Source organism: Pyxicephalus adspersus, chromosome 3 (assembly GCF_032062135.1).
Source record: "Pyxicephalus adspersus chromosome 3, UCB_Pads_2.0, whole genome shotgun sequence".
Classification (NCBI taxonomy): Eukaryota; Metazoa; Chordata; class Amphibia; order Anura; family Pyxicephalidae; genus Pyxicephalus; species Pyxicephalus adspersus.
Window position 1 is genome coordinate 96342443 of NC_092860.1, and position 12439 is coordinate 96354881.

General features: G+C 33.5%; 1 protein-coding gene across 1 annotated transcript in view; it reads right to left on the reverse strand.

Moving 5' to 3' along the window:
- Nucleotides 1-11675, reverse strand: part of TNIP3 (TNFAIP3 interacting protein 3) — a 17390-nt gene extending 5715 nt beyond the window's left edge. Inside the window, exons 1-4 of the mRNA XM_072406821.1 lie at nucleotides 11661-11675; nucleotides 8949-9025; nucleotides 8463-8607; nucleotides 3563-3676 (exon numbers count right to left, since the gene is read on the reverse strand). Coding sequence (XP_072262922.1) covers nucleotides 3563-3676; nucleotides 8463-8607; nucleotides 8949-9025; nucleotides 11661-11675 — 351 coding nt within the window. The remainder of the gene's footprint in view (nucleotides 1-3562; nucleotides 3677-8462; nucleotides 8608-8948; nucleotides 9026-11660) is intronic.
- Nucleotides 11676-12439: the final 764 nt, after the last annotated feature.

Below are 12439 nucleotides of genomic sequence, written 5' to 3' on the forward strand. Positions count from 1 at the left end.
CTCTCCATTCCTCCAGTGATTTTCTAATGACTTCCTCACTCATAACCTCTTCCCATGCACAGCTCTAAGACATCTGAAGAGCTATCCTCCCTGTCTATGAAATTCCCTCCCTTGTCCTGTTAGGCATGCTCCTACTTTCCACACATTTAAAAAAGCCCTTAAAACCCATTTTTCTAACTTGCCTACTCATCTTTGTCTGTCTTTTAACTCATCACTAATTATCAAACATTCCATAGTCCCATCCTATTGTGTACTGTTCTCCCCCACATTTTAGATTGTATTCTCTTTTGAGCAGGGTTCTCTTTTCTTTCTTTGTCAGCATGCATCAGCCGGATCTTTCTATCCAAGGCTTGGACCCTAGGAGGATGTGTTCTTGAGATGTTTTGAGCTTTCATTTACATTTTCGCTTGAATAATTGATGCTGCAAGTGAATACCTTTCATAAAGGCTCCTGAAGATGCTAACTTTCTGAAGAAGGATAACTACTAGACCTAACAGGAACCTTCTCAGCTCTCCTGCCATACACATCTATGATGAAAATAATACTAGAACCTTGATCTCCAGAGTATTATAGATGAGATGGTTAGTTTGTTTATTTCAAATGAAGGGACTGGAACCCATTTTTCTAAGACAACCTGGAGAATAAATTTGTCTGAGCACTTATTCTATCTCAATTATTAAAGTGCTATATTCGTCTGATTAACTTGTTGCATTGACTGTCTCAAGCATGTTTGTTTACAAGTCAAAAAATTCCATGGAATGTTGTCAAATGGCATCATGGAAACATGAACTTTTTCAGGTAAATTCCAGTTTTTGTGTTTTTAGTACTAAAGCAAAACAAATACCTACTTTGAGTAAGAACTCTATATTCGAAACAATTTACGTTATTCATGTTGAAAAAGGAAAACTTTAAATGTATATGTAAATACAATGTAGAATGCACACAAACCCACAATGCCTAGTTGTCTAAAGAAATATAATTTTTTGACCAAAAACAGGAATTGCATACTAGAAGGGCTGAATTCTGACTGCTCATCTGACACTATTATTCCTTCTTAAAATTTGTGGTTTTCTAATTTAGAAATGTAATATCACAGTGCCTGTGTTTAGTGGATGTTTGAGCATTGTTGTAATGATGAAGATCAAATTTCAATACTTATGTAAAATTTATACTTACTCAGTTATACATGTGTTAAAAATATGGTTTGTGGGATTTATTGGCAGTGGTATAGTATATACACTCTTTTAACCATATTCGATGTTTTGTAAGAAACCATTTATTAAAGCAATGTTTGAATATAAACAATTCTGTTGCCTTTTTTTGACAAAGCAACTGCAGATTGCTACTATGATGGGCATCTGCCTAGTCATGCGCACCGATGCAACTCCAAATGATTGTTTTTTAAATTCATTGTCTGGCAAACAAAAGTGCAATACCAAAGCTACTTGTCTATCTCAAAATCTTTAAAATAGACCAGGGAGAGAAGCTGCTGTAACACCTAGTATCACACACCTAGGGAGACTATTGTCTATAGAGTTTGTGGTAGAATATTACAGAGGGAACAAACTCTTAGTGAGCCTCTGAAGCTTTTTGTGCTTTGTGTGCCTCTAAGGCAGGGGTCGGCAAAGTTTTATGGCCACTAGGCTAGGGATTTACCTTCAGGAGCTTTTCCTATTTCCTGTAAATAAGTAAATAGGGGAGCAACTGCAAGGCTGGTTGACTGGTGTAGGTGAAGGGAATCAGCACATAAAATCATGAATCCATCTCTTGTGCATGGATTTTTACCCTCTTTATGCTGATTTGCATATAAGGCTTTAATCCCAGAGCTTTCACTTTATACAACACTGAATTAAAATAAAATCTGTGGCCATTTTCACATTTGCATTGACTAGTGTATGAACACTAAAATGTCATAGGAACCAAAACCTGCAGTTCTCAACTTTATCAAATGAAATTGTAAGCCAAACCATAACATGTTTTAATCCAAAACACAACATTTTAATCCTATAAATATGTTTTGCTTTTATGTTTTCACTTTGAAGGAACAACTCATATGCAGACCTCCTGAAATTGTTGGCGATTCTAGGTGTACATCAACTTTGTTCCTGGTGTTTGTAGAATAATACAGAAAGACCAAACTGTCTTGGTGAGCTTCCTGGGCACTTTGTGCCTTGAATGTCTCAAAGGTCTGAACTTGTTGACTACAAATTATAGTGAAAATCTGTGTTGGTATAGGAAACTATCAATCTATGTACCAATGACCCTTAATATGGCAGCTGCGGTGTATACCATGTCTGCATTCTAAAAGGCCCCCTTTAAATATCTGCTTGAATTTTGTAATCTAGATTTTTAAGAAAATGCAAAGTTGGTGCAGGAAAGTGAAAACATTTCACTTTCTTACTCAGTTTTTTTTCTTGTTTTAGTTTGCATGAGAGGCTTATCCTTTGTACCCTTTGCTATCTTTGGTTGCCATGCTGAATCATAGAGAAACACAAAGGAAAACAGTCCAGCTTTGCAAAGCTGGAGATTATACATAATGAAGGAAGTGTATAGGGATGATTGTTTCAAACAAGTACAGAGTGTTTCCTGAGGAAGTCTTTGTGGTTTACTGATAGATTTTGGTTGGCACCGCCTACCATGTTTAAAGATTTCTCTTTTAATTTTAGCAATGTTGTGTGCTAATATTAACTGTTTTCCTTTATACACTATTTTTACACATGTTATTATGTCTCCTCTTTGTACAAATACACAAATACAAAAAAGTACATTATTACTGCTTCTTGTGTTGTTTTGTAGTTCCTTGGATTAAAGCCATGTAAACCTGAATAACATTTAATGAATACTATGGCTAAAAAAACTACAGAAATGTATTTACGAGAACTTAAAAAATCAGACTAGTGATGGCTTCCTCCCACATTCCAAAAACATGCAGTTAGGTTAATTGGCTTCCCCCCCAAAAACTGACCTTGGACTGTGTTAATGACATATGACTACCATAGGGCTAATAGATTGTGGACATATAGTGACATGACTAGGGATTTGTATGCGCTATATAAATATAAGTTAATAAAAATAATACATTGCAGGTAACAAAGTGTTAACTTTAATGGGTGTCATGTATAAAAAACTAAGGACAACAAGTTTTGCCCGTTGATTGACCAATCTATGACATCTGGCATCTGATCAAGCTATTAGCCTTGATGACTATTTTAAATTGTATTCATTCAAATCACTTTAAATGACTATTTAATTACCATTTTTTTTTGGGGGGGGGGGGTCTTTTTCTCTCACTGGCCACCAGTGCAAGGATCTAAATATCCTTAGGCACTTTTTTTGTAAAAAAAAAATTGCTAATGGAATAGATCATATAAAGTTTGCAATGAAAATTTAAAAAATAAACATAGTGTATAAGAAGCTAAATAAAATTGACTTTGCAAAGAAATTCCCAATAAATTCCCGATTTATTACATGACTGCACAAACAACCAATTTGTCTATTGTATTTATCTCTGTATCACATTTAAACTTATATGCCATGTGTTTAATGTGACACCTTGTCTTACCTTGCTAAGATGGTCTCTGTCATTCTTGTAGTATTCTTTTCTTTTGTAAAGAAGATCATTTTGTTTCCTTAACAGACAGTTTTCCTCTCTAATACTTTCCACCAAGTCTTGAGACTGTTATAAATACAAAGATTTTGTCAGCTTTTCCTGTATTTTTTCTTATGGCTAAACATGATGGATATTATGCATTGGTCACTAGTGATGGACAAAATGCATACATAAGTAAATGGATGTTTAAGTGAATGAGTTTAGGTGAATGTGAGCCTCATCCTTGTTAGTCAGCAAGCTGGCTATGCTATTTTACAGACTGTGTATGTTTTAGGACTAAAAAGACAGAAACACAAACCCCTTTATAGGTAAAACAGATCATAAATAATATATGTTTTAAATGCATATTTCATTGCATAAGCTTTAATACACATTTCCCATAATCTCACACTTTCTGAAAGGGTTGACTATAGTGGACTAAATATGGGGTTCTGGAAGACTTCCTAGTCGGAGGTCCAAAAAATGCATAATTTAAGCAAATCTACTTTTAAAATACATACCACTGGTAAGTATTTGCTGTATTTTCAGTTTGACTCTGATCAGTATAACTCCATGGCCTGTATAATCACAGGATCAGACTCATGAAACCTGAGAGCACTAGGTCACCATAGGATTTTCCAATGGTGTGGTGCACAGTACAGATAATCAGCAGTAACGTTAAGAGGAGAAACAAAGACACTGGATTTGTACATTGTGCCTCCTGCCTGTTTTTAAAAGCTATGCATTTGTGTTTGACTGGCTAATGTAAATAATTCTAAATATTTTATCTATTTAGAATTTTTCAGTGTATTTTTCTGTTATTACAAATTAGTTACTTAACCTCCCTAGAGGTATTCCCGAGTGTGACTCGGGGTGGAAAAAATTGCAAAAAGCGGTAATCCCGAGTCACAGTCGGAGTACCTTTGAGGGTCCCTCTTACCTTATCCCCGTGCTCCAGCGGCGATCTCAAACCGCATGACCTGAAGCGTAAGGCCAGGCTAAATAGAGGAATAGTAATGATAACAAGCTGCAGCTGAGACCAGAGGTGTGGTCATTACCAACAACAACAGTGAAACAAGTGAAAGCAAAGAGACTGTCAGATAACCTCACGTGTAGCCAGTCTCTCAGATCTTCTAACCTCAGTCACTGGAGGGACCCTGACACTGATGAAGCAGATAAAGTCAATGAAACGCGTTATCACTATGAACATCAACTATGTCAAGTGACAATGCTGTTGTATAGCTGGTGATGTGAAATACCCTTTCTTGCACTGTATATGGAATTCAATGCGCTAAATCCTTTTTTAAACAAATCAAGTTTTCTAAATTATAATAGATTGAATGTGTTTTTTGTAAAAGCAGTGCAGTGCCGCTAGTTATCCTGCTCACATGTATTCAGCTTCCAACACCACTGTTTAGTGAGTTCCTATATATACCTTTTATCTTTAATGACTGCGGCTACACTTTATGCCCTGTTTAGAATTCATAGCCACCCCATAATTCTGTAGAGATCTAAGACTACAAGTTTAAACTCTCCCAGCCTTCATATACAATGCAATGAATCATGAAACATGTATTTTTTCTATTGACGGGAAGCTGATGAGCACACAGAAATTGTGAAAACCACTAGCATCCTTTTACACAGACTGACTACATAAACACACATTTTATCTAAAGTAGGAACTGGTTTAAAAAGGTATATTACTTATGTATAATTCTCATATATCATTCATATGAAATTCTGTGGTTGTTATTCTTTGAATATACCAGATGAGAGGACTATGGCAATACATTTAAAATAAATATAAATAAAAATATTATGAAGCTGGTATGTCTTAAAAAATCTAAAAAAATCTAAAACATTAATGAATTTCCCAGGGTTACAGACCAGTCACATATTTCACTGCCACTGACAATACATACAATGGTGCTTTAAAGTTTGTGTGCCCTTTAAAATGTTCTTTATATTTTATATGAATTTGACCTAAAACATCATCTGATTTTCAAACAAGTCCCAAATGTAGATGAAAAAAGCCTAGTTAAATAAATGAAACAAACATTGTTATATTTGGTCATATATATATATATATAGAATATATGCAAGCAATACAAAAAAATACAAAAAGCAAAATTGTACCAGTATCACAACAACAAAGTTCAAGGGAGAAACACAGTACAAATTGGTCATTATTTATTGAAAAAGACTCAATACCCTATAAAAATATAGAAATTTGTGACAGGGTTTACAAACTTTCAAGCATCACTGTAGACACGAAAAGGTAGACCAGTGTAAATACATATAAGTAAACAGTAAAAATAAAAAAAATAAGTGATGTCTAAAATACAAATAATGGATAACAAGTTGTCAGTTTCACTGACCTAGTAATGATTGCCTTGTTCTACATTCATTCATTAAAAGTCTACTGACATAACAGCAGTGAGAACTACTACCTCTCCTCCTCTTTTGTTTTTTCTAGTTTCTGTATCCTTTCCTTTGTATGCTTTTGCTGACATATTGATTTGACGTCTTAAAGCAGAACTAAAGTAAAAAAAAAAAAATAACACTTACCTTTCATCCTGCAGATTCTTTACTAATGGAATTCTTCCACATTCTGGTGCAGAGGAAGCTCAGGGTACCGCCATATTCAGTCTTCTTTTCTGGTCTTCTTGCTCGCCACCTGATCTCGCACTGCACAGGTGCAAGATTGGGTGACATAGCCCACTGCAAAGGGGAAAAAAGAGAACTGCTCTCACTGCACATGCGTCAGATCAGCATCTCTTTCCCCTTAGTGGAAAAATGCTCCAAGATCGAGGATGTGCAGAAGGAGTGCAAGAATTAAATGGGGCGCTGCTGCACCTTTTCTATTTTTTTTAAAAAAAGGGTGTTAGCAAAAAAAAAAAAAAAATAGGAAAATAAAAAAAAAATTACATTTTTACTTTATATATAGGGGGTTGTAATGTAAAAAAGTTAAACTTAGCTCTGCTTTAAATGTATAAAGCACTAAAAAAAGGAACAAAATTGCATTTTAGGAAAAACAAAAATAGTAAAATGTTCATAAACAAGCAATGTTCCTGTTTAAAATTTAAATTTTCACGGTTACTTTTTAGAACCTGCTTCTTTTTATGTTAAACGTGTAAAATCAACTAATATAGTTGACAAATACTACCCAGATTCTCACAGTTGACCCACATATGCTTTTACATTATCATGTCTTTTTCCCATCAATCATCCCTGAAAATGAATGTTTGGGCTATAGAAATAATAATCTTAGAAATAAATTTAATAGCTCTTCTACTATTGTTTTGTATCATAACTGAAATTTGGGTAAGACTGGGGACCTGCGGCCCACCAGGGAAAGTAAGGATGGCTCACAGGAACACATAACTTTCCTGGTATAATGGCACATTTTAGTCAGGTAGTAGATAATTTTCTTATGACAAAGTTACCGACCACCAAGTCACCAATTTGACCATACCTAATATCACATATTTATTTTAACTTACTGCTTTAAGTATTTGGCATTATCTAGGCTGAAAATGCTTTGATATGTTTTTAAATGCTTATTAATTAAAAAATATAAAGTTCCTAACAATAAATCCTTCACAAGACATAAACCTTTTAACACGTTACAAAGGTAACACCTGGAAAGCAAAGCTTCAAAACGTATAGCTATCAAACGAGCATTCACTACATAATAGTTCTTATGGGACCAGCCCACACAATAAAATAAAAATTGTAGCAGAAAAAAATTATTAAAAGTATACCATTTTTTGAAAGCAATTAAGCACATCGATCTATGATAATTAGAAAACTTCAAGCACAGTTACACAAATATAAATTTGCATTAAATGTGACACCTGTGCTTTCTGTTTTCTTTTTGTTTTTTTACCACAAGAATGAACTTGCTTCAGCCTTGTAGGACAGTGCCTCCTGTTAATTAATTTTAATTCACACCTAAATAAAAGGCAACCATGGTTAATGACTATCTAAATTGCATTTTACTAAATTACCTTTGTTTTTCAATTAATGTTTCCCTTATGTATGAAGAGTTTGCATTTCTTGAAATCTAGTTTAGAATTTCAAAAACAAATAAAAAAATATATACTTTCACGTTGCCTAGCTGAAGTACACTAATACTGTCTGTGTAAAACATCTGCCAATCAATACTGATACAGTGGGCCTCATTTATTAAAGCTCCCTAAGACTGTGGAAGATAGATTATCAATGGGTGAATCTGGTTGATCTAGCAAATCTGGCATGGATTTTTAAAAACATTTGCTATTAATTGGAAAATGTTTTCAATCCTGGATCAGATCCATTCCAGGTTTGCTGTCTCACTCATGTTCCCAGGATTGCCTATCTTCTACAGTATTGGAGCTTACTCCAAGCAACTCCAGTCTCTGAGTTTTTTTTTAATAAAAAGTTGTTATTTATACTGACATCTGAATGCTATCCTGCTGATCTTTTCTGCAACATCTGGGGCCTGAGCTTTTAAAACTCTTCGTTGGCTGGATGAACCAGGTTCTTCCATTATAGTCTATCTTCTCTAGTGTTTAAAAGCTTTAATGTGATTTAATCATAGCTCTATTTGTTCAAGTTGATATTTACTGATGTTTCTAATAGTCAATGTTTTTTAAATGTTAGCAGTGATGTGCCCCAGGTTTATACTAAAGTCAATGTCTTTTCTGATAAATTTAGTTAAAAATAAGTACTTTTGTTTATATTCAGATCAGTGTATAAATGATAATAACAAATACAAAACAAAGCTAATAAAACTACTTCAAGTGACAGGTACAGTTTGTGGAAACTTTAAACTTTTATAAAATTGGAAACTAACTTTTTCAGAGTTTTTACACATAAGATAAATCAATACCTGTGTGAGCATTTCATGGTGACATAAGTTCCTTTGGTAAAGGCTTTGAGTTCTGGAAACATGCAAAGCTTCATCTACTTTAGGAAACATATATTTTTGCTGAATTTGTCTTCTTATATCTGCATTAAGTTCAGCGCTCTCACACCTATTTGCAAGCATATATGAAGTTAGACTAGATCATATTTTGAACACATTATTATTAAAGCAGTACTTCAGGCAACACGGTACATTTGTAAAATATATGTGCAGACAGCCTCACTTAACAAAGGAGTTGTAACTCTATGGATTCTGTTGGGAGAGCTTTGCTCCCACAAAAAACAAGGGTAGTACTCTACAGTATGCTGGCAGAGGAGAGGCTTTTCTATTGAGGTTGCTGCTGCTTTCCAAAGCAAACAAATCAATCAAACACAGGAAAATTACAACAACAGGGGCGCAATTTCTATTACTATTTATTCTTTACCATAGGCATACTTTAAAAATAGTTACCTTTCCAAGTCCACAGTTTCCTCATATATCTTTACTCCCTTTGTCAGACACTTGTTTTCTTCTCCTGTGGGTGATGGCTACAAAAAATGGACACTTGTTTTAGTGCACTAGTTTCAGTTTTTCCCATTTAACTTTTATTTAGTTTAAAATCTTTAAATAACAATAAGTAATTACAGACATTTTTTGGATGGCAGGCATCATGTACAATGATAAGGTGTGCAATATAAGTTCTATGTACAGAGGGAAGAACATGTATAGCGACAATATCAATTATTTAACCTAAAATAATAACAAAAGCACAACTCACAGTGAGGATTGATGACTCCTAAAATCAGTTCCAGGGAAGGGGTTGTCATTTGGTTCTATTTTTTAATTTTTTTTTTCAATGTACTCGTTGGATTTTAAAAAATATGATGACAGAAAAAGATTCAATGTAACGATGTAATTAAAAGAACCATACAATATATAAATATTTAAATATATAAAGATATTTTTTATCTCAGTCAAATATAGAATAAGCATCAATAATAATTAGGATAGGGCCAAAGTACAAGGTGATCGAGAAAACCAACAAAAACAAACTCAGGGAAAAAAAAAATTTTTAGATAGATCAAAAATGATATGTTATTTTTTATATATGTAAATCAACAGATTTGCAACAGATTTCCTACAAACAACTGTTGGAAATCATATAGATTTCATAAAAGCATAGCTTTTATTTGATCGTTTTGTTCTAGGATAAAATGTACCTTTGTGAATTCAGGTATCAGGGAACATAGGTTATACCATCAAAATTTAGGCAGATACACAAGGATTAGTCTTAATTTGTTTTTAGGTTTGGACTAGAGATTTAGGGATTATTTAATTGAGTGTGATTTGTGTACATATGTATTTTCTGCAAAAACTGAATACATTTTTACATTTTTGTTTAAAATGCATGCTGCATATGATCTGGTGGTTAGCCATTAGATATAATGAATAATTAAACTCTGTAATTTATGCATAACACAAACAGAGGCAGACACTTCACTGGGCAAAATTTTTTTTTTTGCTCAGTGGAGGACATGCGGTTATCAGCGGTGAACATGACAGCGTTACACTTGGGAACTTAACATCTAGTTGGTCCACTTACCACAATTACCTTTTTACATATTGTTAACTAAAATCACAATCTCTATTTGGGGACAACATTATGGCAATGCCATTAGAATTATCATATATAAATGCTGCTGCTGCACTGAAAGCCAAAGTAAATTATATCAACACAAGTTAATATTTTCAGTAATTTGCTATATTAAAAGTCAGGAATACATAGGAAGAGTATTCTTTTAGATATAGTAACTTTAATATATTGATGCCAGACCCCTATTATGTCCAAATTATTTTAAATTTCAGGAATTGACAACCCTTTCTATTGTTTAATACAAATGACAACCTAAGTTATAATTAAAACATAAATTTATTGATACAAACAATGCACATTAATATTTAGGCATGAAAGTCCATACGTAAAAAATCTTCAAAAATTCAACTTCTAAACTTATTTGCATGTCTTCTTAATGTCTTTTACAATTAAACCTCACGCTTTTTACAGATAATTCAATTTGTTGTATCAGGCAGGGAACATGCACATTGCAGTGACTACAATTAAACTTCACAGAGAACCTGCAAGCTAATGTAGCCTCCCAAGAAATTGAAATGTTCTACACCAATCTGTCAAAAGGATCTTAAGCCTAGTAACTCTATTTTCCAAAAACCCTGAGCATGATTAAATGCTCAAAACCTTCTGATGTTACACACTATTTCAACTACAAGGACAATTATAACGTTATTAACATTAGTGAATTCAAGTTGAATGAACAATAACTTCAAGCTTTTTTGAGCAGGGTCCTCCCCACCTGCTTTATTGTTAGTATCTATTTGTCATTTGCAACCCATATTTAATGTACAACACCACATCATATGTTGGCGGTATATAAATACTGTCTAATAATAAGGCACAAATGTAAGGTTTTACTTCAACCCTGTCTGTACATATTAGTGTAATTGGTTAAAAATCACATCTAAGGATATATGGATAATATTGTTCTCTTTGCTCTTACTAAGCCAAAACAGTTCCTTGCTGTGCAAAGTAATAACTGTGACTTATTTACTGTTATTTACACAGATAGGGGTCTATTTATAAAGCATTGGATCTGACATTTGCTCGAAATTCTGAGATTTCAGCGAAAAATCAATAGAATTTCATGAAACAACAATGGGTAAGGCAGAAGTAATGGGGATTTCGATGGTGTGTACGGGTTCAACGAGTTTTAAAGAGTTCGTTTTAACTTTCTTGGGCATTGTGCCAAAAAGTTTTCTCCATTTTTTTCACAGAAAGAAAATACAAACAGTAAAATTAAAAGTAAAATAAAAAATTTACAATATTTACAAAAAAATTCCTAAAAAAACACAAATGAAATGTACATTAAATGAAATAAACTAAAGTAATATATATATATTATATTCATTGCATGTAGGTTTACATATTATGTATTATGCTTGAGCAGTAAAAAAGGCAAGAAAAAACAAATACATGCACAATGTATAGATATAGCATTAGTTGTGACAGAGCTCAATTGTTTGTGCCCATAAATAAACATTTTGTTTGAGGAATACAATAGAAACAACGAAAAAGAATATAAAAATATGTATATGAGAAATTTAACTTACAGTTACTTTTTCCATCCTGTCTTCGTCAGAAGTAACCACTGTACTATGAGGTACGTATTTTATTTTTCATGTATATGAGTGGCAATAAAGTTACTGCAGAAATGGTACATATTATATAAAGCCACCCCCACACTAAGAAAACCCCCTTCAAAGAACCTTTCGCTCAATATCTACAGGTATTGTTATTACTAACTGCTTAGGCTTCTGCCTACATCTTTTTCACATTAAACAGAAAATAAACTTTGTACTTGTGTATAAAGGAATCCCTTCTGTTCAGTATAAACAAGGGAACACCCACACACCCACATACAGGGAGAAACACTGAAGGAAGTCCTCCAACCTGCAGAATGGAACAGCTCATGGCACAGAAATGTCAGTGATTACCACGCTGTAGTAACATGGTTTACTGTAATACATAAATCATTTTCTAAACTTCTAGGAACTTGCTTGGTTTACTATTTCTTAGGCTTTAATAGTAAAACCACTGTGTGTGTGTGAGCATTCAGTAAAGGTAATAAGAAGGCGAACATACCTACCTACATACCTAGTGACAATTTAACTCGTGCTTCACATACTTTTAAGTTTATTAAGTCACTTTCAAAAACAATAGTGATGTGTAAAGTACATTAGCCAATACAAGCAGGGCTTACTCCGAACACACATTTGCTTGCCTACATTATTTCACTTAAAGGTTTTTTAAAATAAGTCTCAAAAAGCATTCAGGGTATTTTGGTGCTAGTTAACCATGGCGGAAAGCTTTGTATTTTGTAGCAATATAT